Source organism: Hesperophylax consimilis, chromosome 2 (assembly GCF_061612785.1).
Source record: "Hesperophylax consimilis isolate HC1 chromosome 2, BYU_Hcon_1.0, whole genome shotgun sequence".
Classification (NCBI taxonomy): Eukaryota; Metazoa; Arthropoda; class Insecta; order Trichoptera; family Limnephilidae; genus Hesperophylax; species Hesperophylax consimilis.
In genome coordinates, this window is record NC_142837.1 from 11,501,865 (window position 1) to 11,524,512 (window position 22,648).

At 34.7% G+C, this 22,648-nt stretch overlaps 2 protein-coding genes across 4 annotated transcripts in view; one reads left to right on the top strand and one right to left on the bottom strand.

The window, feature by feature from the left end:
- Csk (C-terminal Src kinase) overlaps positions 1–6,948 on the bottom strand; it is a 256,020-nt gene extending 249,072 nt beyond the window's left edge. Inside the window, exon 1 of the mRNA XM_089641215.1 lies at positions 6,803–6,948. The gene's annotated coding sequence lies outside the window, so the exon portion shown is untranslated. The remainder of the gene's footprint in view (positions 1–6,802) is intronic.
- Positions 6,949–8,429: 1,481 nt separating this feature from the next.
- Positions 8,430–20,106, top strand: Smn (survival motor neuron). 3 transcript variants are annotated; one of them, XM_089644438.1, is made up of 8 exons: positions 8,430–8,462; positions 8,560–8,626; positions 9,064–9,181; positions 10,524–10,739; positions 15,874–15,978; positions 17,111–17,286; positions 19,186–19,337; positions 19,853–20,106. In XM_089644438.1, exons 2-8 carry the CDS (start codon positions 8,582–8,584, stop codon positions 19,899–19,901), a joined length of 861 nt encoding a protein of 286 aa, XP_089500564.1. In that variant the 5' UTR covers positions 8,430–8,462; positions 8,560–8,581; the 3' UTR covers positions 19,902–20,106. The 3 variants fall into 3 exon arrangements, with proteins under 3 accessions (XP_089500564.1, XP_089500570.1, XP_089500558.1); XM_089644444.1 differs by having other exon boundaries at positions 8,430–8,693; XM_089644432.1 differs by having other exon boundaries at positions 8,430–8,626.
- Positions 20,107–22,648: the final 2,542 nt, after the last annotated feature.

Consider the following 22,648-nt stretch of genomic DNA (forward strand, 5'->3'; position numbering starts at 1 on the left):
ATAATTAAATCATTATTGCGTATTTCACTAATGCGAATAAATCAGTGGATTAATTAATTGTAACTTTGTGGCTAGAATGTCTTTCTTTACCAGATGGTTAAATGAATAATGACTGAGGCGTTTCGAAGATATTTTCATATACATCATAAATATTCATACGTAAAATGGTTTTATTATTATGTTTGCATCAAAGAGGATCAAGGTGCAGTCAATAAGGACTCTACTAGAGCTACTATCAAACTCCCTATATTATTTTGACACCGCTCAATTAATTCAAGAGATTATTAAAAGATAACGGAAAATATTACTTCCGAGAAACCATTAAAACACTTTGCGACTATTGTCACGTTGACTATTAACAGTAATTATCTTCTCAAAAAGGTAAAAGTTACTAAACTTGTGACTTCGTTATCGCTAATCGCATCGATGATTGATTGCTTTCGGAACTATATGGATTCCCGTTTAATTTTGCTGATGTTAGAAAATATAGCCAGTGAGTGATATGTGTAGAAGTCAGACTTTGGTCGTGGCTCCGTACTTTGCTGATGTCAGTAGCGGGCTGGCTTGATACCGCGTCAATCTTTCCAAATTGTAGAGAAATGACATCAAGTGTCTTTATTCAAATATCAACAGATCAACCACTGAATTACATGAGCTAAAATTAGGCCTTGGATAGTAAAAATCCCTAATCCAACTACTACCGCTGACGAGCCCTGTTCTCTGTTGAACTCCTATTGTGTCATAGAATTTCATCCAAACTCCATCAAAACAAACAAGTATACATCATCACATAATTGTGTTCAATGCTAGTTCATTCTTTCCGAACTGCAGTATGCGGTGATGATTGACAACCTCCGTTAGGAGAGGGCATCAGAAAAATACCGAATCCAACGCGCATGAGCCGTCATTTTTTTATATTTTCACTGTGAACCACAATCATTAGTACAGAACATACTGGGTAATGCGAATCTCATGAATAAGCCATCCGTGTGCTGTGCCGGCTTTGCTAGTAAAAATTAGCGTGGACAGCAAGGCTGGAGGAGCGTAGGGCACGGGCACGGACTCACGCGTGCGTGGCGCCCGGCTCGCCTACTTCCTCTTCCGGCCTGGAGCGACCTACACCACGCTGGAACCAATCGAACGGAGGAGACAGGTATTATTTTCTCAAAACGGAAAAAACCCGTTAACCTTTAAATGGAAAAAAGTTTATTACTTTCAACCCAATGAAAATGAAATATTATTATGTGTTTTAGCGTGTTTAGATGGCATAATATTAATTATAGATTTTAAGTAATGAATTATTATAGAACGGAGATTGGTTACATATAGTTCCCGTGAGAAGTTAGGTCGTAGGCACATTGTGCTACGCCTTCCTTCTCACAAGTCTTGAATGAAAACGAAAAACACAAAAGATACTAGAACGATGGCGTAACGTACGACCTCTCGCTGGGACTAGTATATCTACCTTTAACTCACAAAAGCGGCGCTATAAAAATTGTCCAATTATTATTATTATTAACAGTAACCCGGTCCCTTTGATAAACTTCACCAGGGTTGTCAATGGATATGTGGCTATATCTCATAGTTCCGCAATGTGTCTTCCCAGGTATCTGAGCCTTGTTCCCGACAGAACGGGACATTGGCACCATTGGAGTATCTTCGTCCTCTTCAGATTTCCTGCATCTATTGGTGTTTTTCATTCCCAACAGCTGCGCGTGTCTGCTGAGATGGCAGTATCCGGTTAGCAGCCTACCACTTCCCTCAGAGAGTTTCTGTCCATATTAAGTAGTTGGCTGGTTCGTCTAGGGTCTGGTCCGTTTATGAGTACTTTGATTGTCTCATTCCGGGTGCCCTCTCCCATTCCTCTCAGTGTTGGAATTTGACCCATCTTTCAATATGTAGTTTGGTGTGGCAAGCTGACACTCCTACTCGGATCCCGTAAGTGATGCTTTCACCCCTTTCCTTGCTAGTCGGTTAGCCCCCTCGTTGGCATCCATACCTTCGTGTCCTTGTACCCAAATCAGGGTTGTAAGTAACGAATTTACTACTAGGATTAGCAATAATAACATGGAAATGAATTGAGTACACCCTTTTTCGCAAGGGTAGGCTGAAACCATTAAATGCAACAATCACATATAATATGATGACGGGAAATTATTTTCCTCAGAAATCATTTTCCTGTGTGGAGCTATGTAAAAAAATCCCATATCATGGGCTCGACATGGAATTACTCTCGTAATTGATTCACTTGATCGTGTCTAGCATTGTATAGCGCCCTTAAACATTAGCCAAGTAATGATGACCATCATTGCATGAAGCCAAAGTGCAATTTCCTATTAAAGACTAGACTTCTTAATCAACAACCAACGAATAAGTCGTGTAGGAGGCGAGGTCCCAACAGAACCTGCGTGAGCTTGGCTCGTTCCCTCCAGAACAGGATATTTAGAAAATACATTTAGATACGAAGTAGTCACTGCGCGCCCTCGCGACACTCCTATATTGTTTAAACGGTAGGGAGAGGTGTATCCGAGCTAGATTCTGGCTGACCCACTAAAGTAACATCATGCTTCTATTCTCTTCGTCGTCAATGCAAGGCCTATCGATTCCTAGGCCCCTGACAGGCCAATGAAACCAGTTCGATCACATTTCACCCAAAGTAAGGGAAATTCCCCTTACTTTAGGCACCCCAAACACGTCCCAACACACTCCTATCGTTTTATTTCTTCAGTTGCCTATTTTTGGCCCCGGATATAAGGATCAACGTTGGTCAAGTTTCCATTTGATCCCCAATTTTAGTGTATGTTCTTTGCTAAAATTAAAATTGAATGGTTTAAATGTTAGAACGGAGACAAAAAGATGATTTTTGGTTAAATTACCAGATTTTATCAACCGACTTAGCTTTACCGCGTATGAAACAACCGACAATAAGCAGACCCCAACCAAAAGTGACTTAAATTTAGGTTGCGTTCCTCCACAACTGGTTAAGAAGTTTGGAAAAGTAATAGAGATTAGAGATTTGTAAATAGTAAGGAAGCCCACCACATTTATGTTATATATTATGAAATTACCATTTTCACGATACGTACACGAATATTGTATTCTCTTGTACGAACAACATATTATTATTATTATTGGCAACCGTGTTTCCCTTCACTTGCGATCGCTATCGCAAACGTTCGCACCGAGAGTGTGTTGATATTCCATCAGCAAACGAAGAAAGCGGAAACGTTGGCAAGAGTGATGACTAGAGTGGATAGTGCTGGGATGGGATGACATCACCCCGCAACCGGGGAGAAGGTACTTTTCACGACAAATACTAATTATAAAGTATAATTCAATAAACACTATTGTTTGCACAGATTTTTCTACCTGGAATTTGCAGTTCAACGCAACTACTTTCGGACCGCAACAACATTTCCATCATGAGCTATGGAACTCTTTGAAATTATTTTTTATGTGAGAACACAGCACAAGAGTCATAACTGCCCCCAACCGTCCGGAGCCATTGAAACTATGGTATCTCCTCTAATTTGGGTATGTTGAGAGGCTGAAGGAAGCGGTGAGTGGAAGGAGATAGGGTAGTGAAGGGTGGGGAAGTGTTTTCTGTGCTAGATTCTAAGGCTGGCCAACTGAACAGATCACACCTGATTTATACGGATTTGAATCGATTTAGATCATACTTCTATTCTCTCTGTCGTTATTGCAAGACATGTCAACTCCTAGGTCCCAGAAAAGTCAATGAAATTGACTATCCGTTGGGGGGGAAAAAATAGATATTTTAAAATGTTACACTACATTTAATCCGAAATAGGGGAATTTTCCTTTTTATAAAATATTGCTCGTCATACTGCGTGCCATAATATTCCTTAAAAATGAAACTATCTCGTATGTGATGGGTTTTGCTTTCACGTGACGATAATAATATTGCTATGTAAATACAACTTCCTACCTAAACCTGCTTCTATAGAAGATAAACATTTCATAAAAATCAAAAGGGGTGAAAACTAATTTTACGAATTATTTTGGTTAACACAAATGATTATACTCTGTAAACTGATTAATCATTTAATAAATAAAATAAAATAATAAAATAATAATATTAATTTTATTTGTTACTTCATGATAGTATAATGTACATAATGTAATTATTGTCACATTGCGTGAGTAACGACAGCAACACGTGGTAATTAGTTTTCTACATATTAGGATAATAAGCCCGTTGCCTTAAGTTTGTTAGCGGAAAGTACAAAATCACTATAACAACTTAGAACTAATATCGTTACTTATTAAAAGTCATTCATATTATTACGTCAACAGTTTGGGGTTATCGTTGAATATTGTGTGAATTTCAAGTTAGGGCGAGGGGAGGGTTTCTTATGTATACTATCAGTCCCTGTTTTTGGGTGATAGCAATTTTTATGGCTGAGAGGCATGGAAAGGAAATGGGGGAAACGTGAGCCCCGTAAAGTGAACGCATTTGTGAAATAATACAGTCAGCAGTACTACTGTACTGTCATCACGGCAATTTAATATTATGAAAAAGAGGCAAGATTTGTTGAAAAGATGATACTTTTAATGTCACCATTATCAACGAATTATAAATAACAACAATATTTAATATTAGTTTTAAAAAACAATGAAAAATGTTGTTGCATATGTGAGGTTTTCAGATTTAAAGATATTATAATGGATATATAATAGATATTCATACAATATTTTAATAACTCTTTTATGTGATCAATGCACAAGTGTTCCAACTACCAAAAGGTTCGGTGAAAATATGGCAATTCCAATATTGGAAGTTTTTGAGGCAAGAAGAATGTAGGAAGAGTGAGTTGAGAGAACCTTCACAACAAAATTATCACTAAACAGAGCGAGTCATTTCAACTACAGTGATAAACTGATAATGAAAATATCTTCTTCACTGAAAAATGACCTGATTTTTTTTCATAGAGGAAGATATTATTAGACTGATTAATAAAGCATAAATAAACAGCGGAATAAGAAAAGCCACAATTTTGAGATATAAACCTAGTGTTAAAACTAGATAACTGCAAAGGTCAACAAAGATGCCTGCGGTTACAAAATATGTGTAAAGTATATTCAGCGCCCCATTATGTCATAACAAGATCAAATAAATGCATGAAACTAATTAGGCTATCTAAACATTGCAAGTTACATAGAATATAGAAAGTTCTTCGGGCATACGCCATCGGTCATATGAACCAATGTACAATGAACTTATTTTTAATTATATTAAAAGGAAAGCATCTATAGAGAATGTAAATTTGTCAATCTACACAGAGGCTAGCACATCTCATGGCATTATTGTTTGACGTAGGATGATTCAGAACTGTCCTGTGACCTCTCATCGGCAACAGTCAATCAAGTCAAGAGGTAATCAAGTAATTTAGTACTTTATGCAGCTGACCTCATACCTACAACATAAACGGGTCAAATCTTCCTTATTATTGTTTCAGTTAGGTTGAGTCATGAATCATGGAAATAATCTAGAGGACATAAAGACATCTCGCTTGTAAAGCACAATATACTTTAAAGAATAAATTAACATCATTATAAAGTGTGTATCAGTATTACGGGCCTTACAGACCACTCAATTTGATTAGTTCAACCTTTGAATGTTAACGTTTTCGCATACAACACACCTCCACACCATTCAACTTCACATTCCACTCAACCAGATTAATAACCGCTCAGCCAAATTTAGTAATCTGTAAGGTCCATTAAGATTTCCATTGTAAATTATAATGTGCTTCTCCTTTTAAAGTCAAAATTCAAGTAATTGAAGTCTGGTAATGGTTTTACTGTTGATACAATAGGAGCTCAGCTGTAAACAAATAATATTGACAAACTACAATAATTATTGCTGACTCAGTATACGTAGGTAAGTAGGCAACAACATAAAATTCAGATTCAAGGTGGCACTAATAAATGGACTATTCATGTTCATTTGTTAAATAATATTGACAGTTTATTAGACGCCTTTACACTCTCATCTTTAATTAAAATTGTATTATAATACGTTTATTATTTTGCAGTAGTTTCTGCAACATAGGTAATATAACAAATGTTAAATATATATATATATATACAAAACAGAAAATATAAAGATAATCACAGAATAATTTTTTAGACCACAAAATCACTTTTTGTAATTTTTTAATGTATTGAAAATCTTGTGTAATGGCAGAAAATGTGCAGAATGGCAGATTTTAAAAGGCAATGCAGACTACACTGACGTTTCGTACGGTGGAACCAAATACCAAAAAAGTTGTAAGTGCATCATTTTTGGATTTGAGGCGTCAGTTTTAAAAAATAAAACATCGACTTCGTATTTATAGCATAATAAACAATCAATAAATAGAATATTTGTGCAATTCTATTCACACCTGGAATGACATGAGCCTACGTCGGTCAAAGTTTTTTGTAAAATTTTAAAGTTATGTGTTCATGCAACGTTTTTTAAATGGCCATATTCAAATAATTAAGCCAATAAACACATTTTAGACAAAAAAATATGTTTTGTACCGAAATTGATGATTCGGTAAACACAAACAATATGTTATTGGAGACATCAACAATACACTATTAAACACCTGGTAAGGATAAAATTTGACGAGACGTGACGACATATTAATTAGGACAAACAGGTCGAAAATAATTACGTTTATCATAAAAGCGTCAAATTTCTGACATTTCAAAAAATTCCTGAGCTATTCATGCCCGCCTTCTGACTGTGACCTATTAGTAAACTATGGCATAAAAAAGTAAGCGAACTTACCTTGAAATGTCAAATATATGTGTTTAAACCACTATCACAAATCAAACGCACAGCACTTTTAAAAATATCACAAAATTGAATCACCTTGTTTGAAAATAACAAATTCCACAAATACGTCACATTAACTAACCGGCGGCCATCTTATAATTTTCATAGACAACAGATAACCATAAATAAACCACTCTCAGATAACTATTTTGGCTTTGCTCGAGCTATTCGGCTGTAAAACGTTGTTTTCACAACTGGGTAAGTAAATAATTTCAAACACTCATAGGTACATTTTTAGAAGACTTTTTTTAATAAATATCCTAAATATTGGCCTACAAATTACATATCTTAAAATGGAATAATGAAAATAAGTTTTTTTAAAAGCATTCATAAAATTATAAACTATATAAAATGGCATAATATTTTATTAATTTCTATGGGAATCTTTGTTCATTTACACTGTAGTTCGTATTGTAACAGTTTCATAATCGATAAAGAAGTACGTACCTAAGAAACTTCTGAAAGTTCCGATTATAGCTCCCACAGACGAAATACTTTTACACTTTCAGTTTTTCAACGTACGAACAAAAACATAATTTAACAAAAGTTATTTATGAATTTTTTATTTAATTTATAAATTAATTTTAATAGCGGTTTCTTTCGTTTTGCTTATTTTTAACTTTAACCCCACACAGAAGGGGTTAAATAATTTTCCTCAGTGCTATTGTTATCTGGGGATGCTGTGTGGGAAGTCTGTTTTAAAGAAAGGCAGGACAAGAAGTCTTTGGAAGAAAAAAGGGGTCTAGGGATCAGTGTGTCCAGGAGTGACGGACGTATGAATATGTCCCTTCCGCTGCGGTAGAAGGCGATAAATCACAAAAAGCAGCGTACCACTTAGGTGACCTATGGTATGGTGTTGGTTATCCAATAAATAGTTCCCGGCGGTACCAAAACTCGCCTCCCAAATTGAAAAACAAAACTGCTTTTACTTCAAATCTGAACACATAATGCTCCCATTTCTAAAAGCAAGAGCCAGTTTACGCCGGTACATAAATATACCACTCTCGCCGGTAGTCTCGTAGTCTATGCCTCGCCAGTTTTAAACAGTGTTGCCAACGAAGGCGATTTATCGCCATTTAGGCTACTCAGAACGAGGATCGGCGACGAAAAAATCTAAAAGGCGACTGGTCGCCGATTCGGCTACCTCAGAGACTAGTAATTTGGGTGCTTTAAGTTATTTAAAGCAGCCAAATTACAAATAATTAATAATTGAAATGAAAATTCTTAATTTCAATGGAAAAATGTGAGGAATTTATCGAAACGGAATTCTGTAGCCACCTCCCCCCCATGGATTTCAAAATTGTTGTGGGGAATCACATAATGTTTTTGGCTGTGCGGAAAATTTTTTTAGCGAAGTTCTGTAACAAAAACCCCCCATGGATTTTGAATAATAAAAGGGGGAATCAGGCTCACGTACAATATTTGTGGGGAATGTGTGGGCAGAATTAATGTGAGTTCATTAGATTACTGCAACTGAAATTCGGCTACATTAGGCTACTAAATGTTTGAAAAACGGCGACATTAGGCCAAGATCCGTTGGCAACACTGGTTTTAAATACTAACAACATTTAAGTTTTAAGTTATGTCAAAGTTGAAAGTTTTCGTATACCATGTGTGTATATATCAATATTTATTTATGAATGAATACCTCGGGTCACCAATGATCTGTTTTCGGCTTGAATGTTAAATAACAACATTTTTTTGTTTAGATTTTTGAAAGCTTCGTTAGAAATGACAGACGCAAACGAGTATTTGTTCGTGAGGTCGAAAAACAATGTACGTGTTTTGTAGTATTGTGACATTTTCTGTTTCCTGATTTTAGAAGTTGTCAATAAAAATATGAGTTTAGTATTTATTTATCTCGTGGTGTTTAAATCATAATGTTAAACAAAACGTAACTCTTCAGATTCACTGGACACATTAAAAAATACTTTGCTAACAAAATTCTTAGGAAAGGTTGTTTCACAGAATTCTAACAATTCATCAAATTTCATAGTTAATATTCAAGTTCTGTAAAAGTTATATTCAAGTTTTTTTTACTATTTCAGGTCTGTGAAACATCTGGCCCATGGAATAATAACTTAAAAATTAACTATGATATGTTATGAATTGTTAAAAATCTGTGAAAAAATCCATCCTCAGTGTCAAACCTTTGTATTTTAGTAGCATGAAGTAATAAACTTGTTAATTTTTGACAAAAATGTTGATTCTAGTCAGAGAGTGATGATGCCTGGGACGATACAGAACTGATAGAAACTTATGATAATACCATACTAATCCTTAAATCGGAAGTAGCCAAGCGGCTAGCCATGGATACCAATACTAAAAGAGGTATGTACAGTCTCAACTTTTGTTGATATTTCAAAAGTCATTGAGATGGTCTTTACAAATTAAATATCTGGTCCACTGTGGTCCGTTTTCCTAATTTCCATGCCAATGACTGATATTAATTTTTAACCCGTATTGTAAATGTGTCGAATTCTGCTGCATGCAAACTCTTCAAAAAAACAACACTTGATTTCAACTTAAATATCTAATGGACAAAACTTTTTATGTCATGGGTTTTTAAGTTAATATGCACAAAATAGCTTCCTAGGGTGTTAGTTTTGATTATTTTAATCATTTATGCTTACTTCCTAACCTTAAAACTTTGATTGAGAAGTAATGGAACTATAATGCTTCTTTTACCATCTCCCGGGACATAAATAGTTATTTTTTGTAGTAATTAAGTTAAGTGCTATTTTTATTTTTTATTTAGTAAAAGATTATACATTATTTAAGAAATGTTTTGACTGCCCAACTAGGAGGATTCCCGTTTTAGGACAGTCAAATTAGGATGAGTATTAACATTTTGATAAGTTGTTTTATAAGTATAGTATTAAAATAATAGGTAGGTATATGTACTTTTAACTGGTGCCTTAGCCTACTAACATATTTTGTATAAATATGAATAGCAAAGAGAAGAAATAGAATAAAATAAAATATCCAATTAAACATAAGATTAACTGCTGCTTGGGTAGCATTCTAATTTAAAAGTGCTAGGTAGGTACATATATACACATAGTGATAAAGATTAGAACATGAAGGTATCTTTTACATGTTTTTTTTTGTTGTTGGAGTTTTTGTTTTTGTTGTTGTTTTTGGTTTGTGTTTGATTTCATTTTTTGTGTAGTAAAAGTTCACTCTCCTTTCTACCTAATTGATGAAACCAATTAGTGGTCAATTTATGAAGAATAGCTGTGTTTTCCTTTTTCCAAGCATCAGGCATGAAGTTGTATAGTTTTGGACCTAAGAATGAGAAGTGTCTTTGAGCGAGAGATGTAATTTATAATTGTTTTCATATGTATTAAGCATGCAGCGGAATTCGACGATTAAGTTTATTAAACTCTTTAACCAGTGGAACGCCGATGGGTCTCTGGAGGACATGCGAACATTCTGATATTATCGTTTTCAGAATAATTTACGATACGATTTTGACCTTAATGCTTCGAAAAATGTATGGAAAACAAAATCAGCATCATTTGGACTAATAAAACGTTAGGTTCCACTAATATTTTTCTATTTTATGCTCCGGCCTTCAACAGGTTAAAGTACACACTGAAACACATCCGTATTTGTGCACCTAAATTCGTCATCGTACAATGTTATGTGTTTTTAATTTGACTAATTTCAGCCAAGAATCCTAAATCACTTTCGACAAAGTCTAACAAGGAATTTGAAGATAAAGTAAATGGTTCGAAGATACAAAACACTCACGCTAATATATCTCAAGAGGACTGGAATATCGGAGACTTTTGCCGAGCTATATTTTCAGAAGATGGCCGGGAATACGAAGCTGTTATTGAAAAAATAAGTGTTCCTGACAATTCTGCAGTTGTCAGGTATCTTGGTAAGAATAAACAAATCCCTTTGGTCCCACTGTTGAGGACACCATTGTAACCTCTTTCTGTTACATTTGTAGTTTATGAGAAAGAAGGAGAAATTTCTATCATGAGTGAATGAATTGTATAACTTGATGCCCACACTGTTGAGTTGTATGGACCAATAAGTAATGGCAAAATACGTGTTCCTGACAATTCTGCAGTTGTCAGGTATCTTGGTAAGAATAAACAAATCCCTTTGGTCCCACTGTTGAGGACACCATTGTAACCTCTTTCTGTTACATTTGTAGTTTATGAGAAAGAAGGAGAAATTTCTATCATGAGTGAATGAATTGTATAACTTGATGCCCACACTGTTGAGTTGTATGGACCAATAAGTAATGGCAAAATACGTGTTCCTGACAATTCTGCAGTTGTCAGGTATCTTGGTAAGAATAAACAAATCCCTTTGGTCCCACTGTTGAGGACACCATTGTAACCTCTTTCTGTTACATTTGTAGTTTATGAGAAAGAAGGAGAAATTTCTATCATGAGTGAATGAATTGTATAACTTGATGCCCACACTGTTGAGTTGTATGGACCAATAAGTAATGGCAAAATACGTGTTCCTGACAATTCTGCAGTTGTCAGGTATCTTGGTAAGAATAAACAAATCCCTTTGGTCCCACTGTTGAGGACACCATTGTAACCTCTTTCTGTTACATTTGTAGTTTATGAGAAAGAAGGAGAAATTTCTATCATAAGTGAATAAATAGTATAACTTGATGCCCACACTGTTGAGTTTTATGGACCAATGAGTAATGGCAAAATACCAAAGCTGTAACTAATATCGAATTTAAAGAATAGGACCTATATAATCCAAGTACAATATATAATTCAAGTATGTTCGTACATGCAAACAGTCATTAATATGTGTGGTAAAAACAAATAAAACTAAAAAGGAGTATGCAATGTACTCGTAGTAAGGTATAGTATAGAGACACAATTTAAAAAAAAAACATAATAAAAGTTAATAACGAGCAAATAGGTCTGAAGTTAGTTGCCTTTTGAAACCCACAAAATTATTAACACCATCAATAAGTTAACAGCGTTTGTTTGCAAGGTGATGAATTCTTGGAATTGGTGAATAAATGTAGTAGTTAGTAATATACAGGGTTTTCCAATAAGAGGTGTTATTTTGAATAGCCCGCTATTTCGGTAGATGTTACTTTTGAAGCTGTCATTTTTCGACATTTGACAAGTAGAAGCTACGCCATTAATAAAAATGGAACGATACACGCTTCAACAACGCATTAAAATTATTAAAATTCACTTGAGTGAATCAAATGCAAATCATCTTGAGTGATGAGGCCCATTTCCACCTCGGTGGCTTCGTCAACAAACAAAATTGTCGAATCTGGGGCTCGGAAAACCCAAGAGTTATTGTTGAAAAGCCTCTCTATCCTCAACGTGTGACTGTTTGGTACGGTTTATGGTCCGGCGGAGTCATTGGACCTTACTTTTTCGAAAATGAGGCTGAAGAAACAGTTACGGTGAATGGATTGCGCTATGGAGAGATGATTAATGAAATTTTATGGCCAGATTTGGATGGTATTGATCTGGACAACGTTTACTTTCAACAAGACAGCGCTACGTGCCACACAAGCAACGAAACCATTGATCTTTTACGGTTGAATATCAAAATAACATCTCTTATTGGAAAACCCTGTATTATAATAAAACAAATATGAAACTTTTTTCCACTTTAATTTTATTGACCGTAACCGGTTTCAGTCCACTCTGAAGATGGCTTTAACGAGCATTATAATATATTATAATGGAATTCCACCACGATTTGTCAGTTTCAAAAATAGAAATATTAAGTAGTAGTTAGTATTGAGGTTATAGTTGCATTTAAAAGTGTCTTTGCTTCGAGTTTGTCTGGCAGGTACATTCTTATAAATTAATGATGGAGTTTTACCTACCATTAAAACTCTTATTATGTTGTCTTGCTTATCCAGAATATATAATGTGAGATATCGCGCTTATTTCTCGCCAGCGCCGTCGCATCTGCTGCCGTAATCTTGAATTTCCCGCCTTCTTATAAATTAATGCCAATAATTCAGGGCTGTTGATTAGAGATTTATAAATTTTTAATAAAAAAAATATATCAGTTAAAACTCTTCTATCTGATAGTTTGAGAAGTCTGGTTACGGTACGTAAGTTATTGTGTATCTATCTGTCTGTATCAGTCCTAATCAGAGGCGGCTCTAGGGGTCCAGAAGTGGAAGGTCAATCGTAAAAAAATGAATATGAAATGTTAATACATATTGCTAGTGTGTAGTGAATATTATAAAAACGCCAATGTATGTAATTAATTTGCCAGTACCCAAAAGTAGCAAAGAGAAAGAAAGGAGATAGCTTGGGGATAAAACTTGAAGTGACCCACGCTAGGTACATACAGTAACTTCTCATTTGGAAGCTAGATGGCACTGGAACGCGCTATTACCGTACGAATATGCACAAATATTAAAACTAAATTAATAATCGGGTAGTTTGTTGAATCCTTTTTTATTATATTAATCCTATTGCAGCATATTTTGGGAGGCCATTGACCAAAAGACCCAGGTAGAAGAGCCAACACTGGTCCTGATATTGTTGTAATTAAAATCAAATTTTGATTGAGTAGTTCTACTTGGTATGTTGAAGGTGATTAGGCTCAATTAATCAGGGCTGTCTACAATTCCATTAACAATTTAAAAAATAAAAGTTGTAATCGACCAGCTAGGTCTTTTACACAGACTGTATGATAGGGGGCTGGTCAGTCCGTAGTTAGCCGCTAGGTCCGGTAGAAATCTGCTTTACCCTTGCTCGGGTCGGTAAAGGAATCTACTTTTATCCTTGCTCCGGTCGGTACAGGAATCTGCTTTTATCCTTGCTCCGTTTGGGGCCGGAATCTGCTTTATCCTCGGTGCTCAGGAGGCAGACCAGGAAGAGCAGAGTAGAGCTGGTGGCGGTTCAAGGCAGAGAGAGCGAGCTGAAGGCTGGCGCGCCGGTTTTATTGTGCAATCCCCCTCTCCCGACTTTGGGGAGGGCGGGGTCGACGCGCTGCCTTCATTCGCGGGTTGTTGATGGTCTGCGGGCTGTGACGTCCGCTAAGATTTAATTAGCGGAGGTCACAACCTTTAGAACTACTCTACTCTGTATGCTCTTTTAATCGATCCTAACCACTCATCTCTAGCATTTTTGTTTATCAATCAGTTGTACATACATTCATTCAGTGTGGGGGTCCCCGGCCCAACATATTCAGGGGAAATCTTATTTAATTTTCTTAATTCTAAATTAATTCTAATTTTTATTAACTAATTATGCTAAGGAGAGTCCGGCCGTTTTATCAATGTCTTTTATTTCGTAATATCTACGGCCGAACTCTCTCAAACTTAGTCTAAACATTTCAATACATCGTCAATTCAAAATATTTCCCCGTACAGCGTTGCTTAGGGGCGCGTTGATTGGTCCCGGGCAGTCGCCTGGGCCGGCCGGGCGCTTGCGGTGAGGGGAAGCCATGCGGGGGCGAGCGGGACTCGAGGTATCGAAGCCCCACGTAAGTTCTAAAAACACACTCCCGCTCGGTGCTTCGACCATTATGAAATAATGGGGGCTGCCGGGAGTGGTACAAACCGTCCGGTACAAAAGTCATGTCGGAAACGAGTCTTCTGTCTGCGAGTTTTAATAATTTTTATTCTTTTTAATTTTTGTTGGATTTTAAAGTAAAAGGATCAGATAGATGAATTATATTCGACATGAGGTAATTTTTCACGAAAACGGCAATATATAAATTATCCAAATATTATAACTTCAAACTAAAGAAGAATATAAGATTGCAGCCAATACAACGACCTTTGTTATATTGGTAAATACCGCTATAAATTGATCGATGATGATTTTATTTAGGATTCTCCTCTTCCCAGTAGCGGCAATTCTGCTTATCAGATCAGAAATTGCAGCCATCGAGCAATGTATCAAAGCATTGTTGCCAATCATCGTTCAAGATTAGAGAAGTACCAGCAGCGCAAAGGGCGGCATCTGGATAACATAGTCTATAAATAAAGAATAAACCACGAATTTTAATATTTATATTTTTTGGTTTTTCCAGATATCAAATACCTGCTACCCTTTTTGGACACCCTGTATTTTCGTTTATGTTGAAAGTTTTAGATAATTTTTATGAATGTTTTATTATATTGTGATGAACTGAAATCGAAATCTGTACGATAAATCACTATTCTACTGATATAAACAGTTTTTAAATGTTTAATATTTCAATTACCCCATTTGAGGATGCTATGGCTCCACTGGTTCTAGACGGAGCCAGTTGGGAGCTTTTGGGACTCTTGTGTAGTGATAGCTTATTAGTTCATAATAGTCACCAAGACAGCGGAAGGTGTTATAAAATGTTTATTGTTTTAATTACAATTTCATAACATACCCCATTTGAGGATGCTATAGCTCGACTGGTTCTAGACGGGAGCCAAATGGGAGCTTTTGGGACTCTTGTGTAGTGATAGCTTATTAGTTCATAGTAGTCACCAAGACAGCGGAAGGTGTTATAAAATGTTTATTGTTTCAATTACAATTTCACAACATACCCCATTTGAGGATGCTATGGCTCCACTGGTTCTAGACGGAGCCAGATGGGAGCTTTTGGGACTCTTGTGTAGTGATAGCTTATTAGTTCATAGTAGTGAAGACAGCGGAAGGTCCTGATGCTATTTTCAAATGTTATTGTTTCAATATTTGATTACTTTATAAAATATTTCAATAAATTTTTTTTAATGAAGTAATACTACAGTTATAATACTCGCTAAGAGAACTTAATCTGTACATTAAAGCGCAATTTAATACCTACAATTTGTTCTACCGCAAGCCAAGCCTTCATAAATTTTAATAAAATAGCAATAATTAATTGCTTTAGGCTCTATATTTTGTTGTTTTTCATAATGCAATCTTGTAAAAATTTGAAGCAAGGATTATCGCCATCTCTGCAATATATTGGTTTTAGGCATCTTGAATGAATTTATTTATTCATGCCTTTTGTGGGCTTTTACTTACAAGTGTTACCCGAGTGTTAATGGCTCTAATTATTATTTTTTTCTGTTTCAGGATATGAAAATCAAGAATCACAACAATTGTCAGACTTGCTTCCATCTTGGGGGGGTGTAGAGCAACAATATCAGCTTGATGCGGTGGCGCAACAAACTTTCCCAGGTAGGCTCAATCCACATTTTAACTATTGAAGTCCCGAATGCAGTTGAAATCATTTACCTTTTCAACACATCTGCCCCATCACGCGGCACATTTTGATAAATGAATGTGTTTTAGTGAATCTTTCATGGATCACGTACGGGACATTTACATACGATAGCCATTAATGATAGATTGTATTAATGTTGTTACACTAATTGAACAGTGACTCCAGCAGACTGTGTTAAACTTAATTGATTAGGATTCATTTTTGGACCTTGAATACTGAATTATTTCCGTCTTTATGTTTTAAAACCAATGTTAATAAAACAAATTTGACACCTTCACAGAACTAGGGATAAATTTGTCGTAAAGCTACATATTAGAATTACAGCCAAAGAAATAAATTAAAGGTAAAGAATTACATAGTTATTTCTAACAAATAAATGCTTTTGTCCAATTCCAGTTTTGTTCAAATAATACAGAATGAATACATAGTTAATTAAATGCTGATTTTTATTTAACACTAAACTGATAAACTGGATATAAACAATATGTATAAGTAAAACATGTAACAGTAACATAAAATAATATAGAAACTAGAACAATACTACATATAAGACAGATCACTAAAACTACATTACCAACGCTACTCTAATTTGTAGGATTCAACAAAGTGCTGGTATAGATTACGCTTAATTCTATAAATGGAGTCAATAAATATATATCAATAGTACCCCCAAATTTGTTTCCCAGATCATGAATCTTATTGGTTAGTGAGTGTGTCTGATAGTTGGTTGTGTATGTATTGTAGAAGAATGTTATATTTTGTCTTGTTTTATCACTAGCCTTTACAACCCCTGACAATCCTATCTCCTTCTTTAATAATAATAACAATGTTTATTTCAGCTGGACAGAGCGGTGTGGGCAATGCTCTGCCTGCCATAAAAGTTTACATTTAAGTTAATACATACATAAAAACAAAATCAATAAAGAAATAAATAGAAATAATAAATTTTTTAATTTAAAACATATCTATTCCTGCTTGTCTCCTTCTATCCCCTCCAGTTCCATCTTTGTCTTAGGATACATTGTACGCCTCCACACCATCTGTATTCACAGCGATGATTCTTAATGAACTCAAGTATTATTGCAGGATCCACAAAAGCTGAACACTCAGATGCTATGAGTGAAGGATCTCAAGCTGTCCCTCCGAAGAAGAAGTCAGGAGGGAGAGCCATTACGATGCAGCCTCCTCCGCCCCACTTGTCCCTCCCCTCCCTGCCATTCAACTTCCCGCCATTCATGCCGAGTCTGGGGAATGATACAATGGTATTTATTTTTAATGATTAAGATAGCAACTCTTGGAAAATTTATCTTACATCATATATTTCTCGGTATACTTTTCAGCAGTGGCAGTTCTTCATATAGGGTCGATCCCCGCCAGATTTTTCCGAAACTTGTTTAAAAAGAAAGAAAGTTGAATTTTTGTCTTCATAAAAATGAATGAATTGTTTAAACAAAAAAGCAATAAAACATATGTAGAAATATAATACAAATTTTTTAAGCTCGAAATTAGAATATTTCCTATGGACGAATTGACGTCAGCTCCGCAATTTTTCTTGTAATGTACTCGTGGCTCTGAATTCACTAAACATAGGCCATGCGCTGTGCGCACACCGCAGAAAGGGGTTTTTACCTAGATTTTTCGTTTGAAATTCATATTCGTGTATTTGAATTGGTTTCCTAGGAATTCTGCCCTACTGCACATTAGGGTGTATCGATTTTTAACTTTTTTTTTGTTTTCAAATTCCAAGTTGAAATAAAGTTGCTACTAGGTACCACAACTTACCACAATTTTTTTTGGATTTTTAAAAAAATGTGTAGGTCTCCCGCACAAGGCCTAAAGTTTTAATTTTTTTCAAAAAATATCAATTTTTTTTTAAATTTAAAAAAATAAATTCATAACTTTTGTGTTTATTCCAAGTTAAAAAACAGTAATATTTGGGCATAAAAATAAGTAAGAAACGGTTTTTTTTTATAAAATATGGTATTTTGGTCTCCCGCACAAGCCCTAAAGTTTGTTAATTTTGATGAAATTTTGTAATTTTGTGTACATATATGAACCATGTTTTTTTAAAGTTTAAGCCACCGGAATTAATTGTACTTTTCTTACAGAAGGCATAAAATGAGACAATATATATATACATAATTCTTATATACATACACTAAAAATATATAGCACATATATACTATATATATATAATATGTTTTATACCTGAAAAAAGACGAAGACTGAAAGTTGGACGGTGTAAATTGTATGAGAAAGGTGTTGAAATAAACTGATGTTATTTGCTATTACTGTTGTTTATTACAAAAGTATAAAAGGTTATAACATGTCATAAAATGTAGTATAAAAACTAAGTACAAAATGTTGCTGATTACTTTCCATACGACATAAGTGGCAGTTTTCTTGTTCTACTGCAAATTTACTGACTTGTTTAAGTATTCGTCCTTTCATCTTGGCTTCAAAACCTTAAATCAAAGTTATGTATAGTATTTACATAGGCCTAGTGAAAATTTTATAAATGTTATTACAGTTCCCAAATGAAATTTCAATTTAATATGGAAGACAGTATGATAAAGACGTTATTTAGAAACATTATAACTACAAAATAGTCGAAAAAAACTTACTTAAATTCTAATCCTTTGCAGAGGTTTTGTACTGGCTCTTGGTCTCGAACGTAGGTAACTCTTTACGGTCTTCCAGTCTGGCACGGATAAAACTATCTCTTTCGATTAGCCCACATACCCCTTATATTTATTGACCCCTAGGGGCCGGAGTCCTGACTTTGCAGTGCTGAAGAATCATGCCCGTGCATGGTACAAAGCACTGCAATTGCAGTGTCGTCCTTGTACATTCATTTTGCCTTCGGATATTACCTCTACTGGGTTAGTTAGAGACAAAAATAAAAATGTCACTTTATCAAGTATGATATTGTCACTATGTAATATTGTTAATAAAAATATCAACCCTGCTTGTGTCAAAATAGGTTGTCACATGGTTGACTCTAAGCCGTCAAAATGGTATGGTAATTAGGCTTTGGGGCAAGTCTATTTATTCTATCACAACGTCAGTGGTATACTCGTATCACAACTGTACCATGCTCTTCATTGTGTGGTAGCCATTTTTAGTCTGGTTTTCTTAGCTAATTTTTATATAATTTCCAGATGCCGCCACCTCCGCCGATGTCATTCCTGGGCATGGCTGGCGCAGGCCAGGATGGTGAAGAAGACAAAGCTCTCCACTCCATGTTGGTCAGTTGGTATATGACGGGCTACTACACGGGACTGTACCAAGGGAAAAAAACCGCACAGCTAAAGTATGATAACATTCTTAAGAGCAGATTATCTGATGCTAAAAACATTTAAATGCCTTTATTTTGTGACAAATTTAAAATGTTCCAAGACAAACTCCGTGATAAAGCTTTCACTCTATACTGGGGTTCGATTCCTCGCAAAAATAATAAACGTAGAGTAGAATTATAGATTATAATTTAAGATTCTTATAACCAATAATACATAGATAATATTTATGTGGGTTAATTTAATGGGCGTTAAACCTCGGCCTTGTTGCGCATCCTCTTTCTTGAATCACTTTTTGGACAACCTCTCGAAGCCATCATCTGGACAGATGGTGCACACGGAAGGCTAGCATAAGGGGGAGGTAGCACCCATAGAGTATGGCTTCACATACCACCCATCTCTGAGACTAGTACAGTATAGTACAGTTCTCTAGTATGAGTATAACTTGTGCTGAAAAGTGAGTCAGTTGGTACCCGCTACAAATGTCCAATTTTAGATTAATGGTAAATTCTCAATATTGGTTTAATTGCAGATCACATGTGAAAGCTGAGAATCAAGATTGGATGGCTTCAAAAAAATAATGTGTATAAATTATTTTTTTTGTATATGTGCATATTGTTTGCATGTACCCAAACACTGTTGTGTTTTTTTGTGGATCCTTTTTAAGAGCATCTCTAAGGATTTGTAAAAGATCAAAATAAAAACATACAACAAACATAAATAACATTTGTATTTAAAATTTATTTCAATAAAGATTTGATATATTTTACAATTGCAATAAATAAAGTTACAGAACTAACTAATTTCCTCTCATTCCCTTTGACTTTGATATTTACAGCCAACTTAATTGAAATTTATCTAATGTATAAATAATAAAGTACCTACTTAAGTACTTTGCCTAGTTAGAACTAAAATTGCTTCATTGTACACACAGTATTACATGAAAATTAAACAATTACATAATATGAAATACTTATAAAGTTAGACATAATATATATGAATCTTATTTTTACATTACATCGCATTATTTGTACATTTGATTCTGAAAAGATTTCAGCTAATTTTTCCATTCGAAATACTCTTAAAATATTAGAAATTATATTATATATTATTAAACCCCATATCATATGTATAAATAAGTGCTAATTGAATGCATTAATGCTAATGTTAATTATAACAAAAATCTGAATTGATTTGATCAAATCTAAACATTGTTTTCTTTTGATTGCATACAAAGTTTGGAACATCGGAGAGGTGGTTTTCTATTTGATAGATGCAGCATTGTATCGTTTCATCTGGATGAAATAAGCAATACTTGATGTACTATAAAAAGTTAGTGGAAATAAATAAGTAAGTGGCAGTACATACATATATCTGTACACTGAAATCTATAGGCAATAATTAAGTACATTTTGGAAAGAATTTTAAATGTTTAAATTAATTACACCCATGAACATGCCTGTTACACAAAAGTATAATATGTAATTAAACATTATTGAATTATGTTGAATCTGCGCAGAACATAAAACTCAGTACCAGTCTAGTGAAATGTTAGTGGATGGTTAATTTATTAAATAACTATTTATCTTGAATCTTTTTAGGAACGTGTGGATTTAATAAATATTGTAGGTTAATTGACATACATTAATTAACTAAGAAAAACTTATTGGGACTCAGAATATGTTTACGAGATCAACGTTTTGAGGAATTGCAATTATTTTTCTAATGCATACTGTATGATAATATTCAAGGTTCTATGGGGCCTCATACGTAACTTCTACTCAAAGAAGAAAGTGCAATAAATACAAATTTGTTTTTTAATAGAATGACCATAAAGAATTAATTAATAACTTTCAAGGTTGCCAATTGGCTTCTCAAGTTTTTTTACTACCTTTCCAAGCTATAAATCTACATCTCTGCAAACAACCGGATGCATTAGAGGCGCTCGTCTCTACGAACACACGCTTTAATGAGTAATCTAATACTCAAACGTCTTGTGAATAGGTCGCGGATCTTATGGACAAAGATGATAAATAATGGAATTTAAGTTAACATTTGGGAAACTAGCAATGTCCAAAATTGGAATATCTGAACTCTGAATAATAAAAAATCCTGATCTGGTCTAGAACGCTCACAAGTAGTCACTATTGACCATTTCAATAAGGGTATATTTATTAATCTTATTAGAACAGTATAAATTCGAGTACTGACATTGAGAATAGAATGTAGATAGAATGTTATTGCTACTTGGACTGGGTCGATGGAAAACTACCCTATCGGGTTACTTTTTCAAAAAAGATTTGATCGTCAGCACCGTGTCCCGTGTGACGAGCAACCATAGATATGTGCATTTTGTAGACCTGGTATCTCGAATCTCGTTCTCGCGACAGATAGACAAATAGAGATGGTAGATATCTGAAATATCATTTACCTACATAAAACAAAAGTAACCAATCAAAGATCAGGTGAAGAGTACTCGGGACTCGGGCAGTGGCGGCTTGTGAATTTTGGATCTACAGAGTGCCAATATTATAAAAAATGGTATTATTGATGTTGTTGTTGCAGAAAATGCCTTATTTTTTTTCGAGAATTCCGTTTTTTGTATGAAGATTTTCAGGAAATTTCCTGAAAATGTTCATACAAAAAATTTACAAGTTAACACTATCACACTCAAAAGTCACCAGCCTCCACTGGTCTCGGGTAAGACAGATACTTATGGCAGCTCTAGATCTCTCTTCTCTACTCTAGTCATCGTGTCTTCTGTCTTTGTAGCTATGATGAGGTAAAATTATTGTGAAATGCTAAAAACTCCATTCTGACTTTGAGAGGCGTGCAACTTAAATTGACATTACTTTGTGAAGGAGTAACAAGTGTAGTTTAAATACAATAAGTACACTCGTCAATTCGGCATTGCTGAGAATTATTACGCTACATAATTATTATAAAACAACTATAACCAAAACAATAATTTACTTAAAATTATCCACTGGACTTATTAATATGCACACTATTTAACTGTATTTGTCATTAGAAAATATCAGATCAATGAGTAGTTCATATTAACCCTTCCCTTACGGTGCTAGAAAATCCCTCGAGATCCGGTGCTGTGTACTCAGTACATAGGAATACGAGATTTAGAATTTTGTCATTTTTAGGGATAAAAATGAATAGTTTTAATTTTGTTACTTACGTAAATCATTTTATCAATCACACATGGACATCATTAAAATATGTATTCGTGCTGAAAATGATGAAAACATGCATGATACGTCCATTACAGCCGGCAGACTGCCGAAATATTAATGATTTTTTTCCCAAAATTTTGACA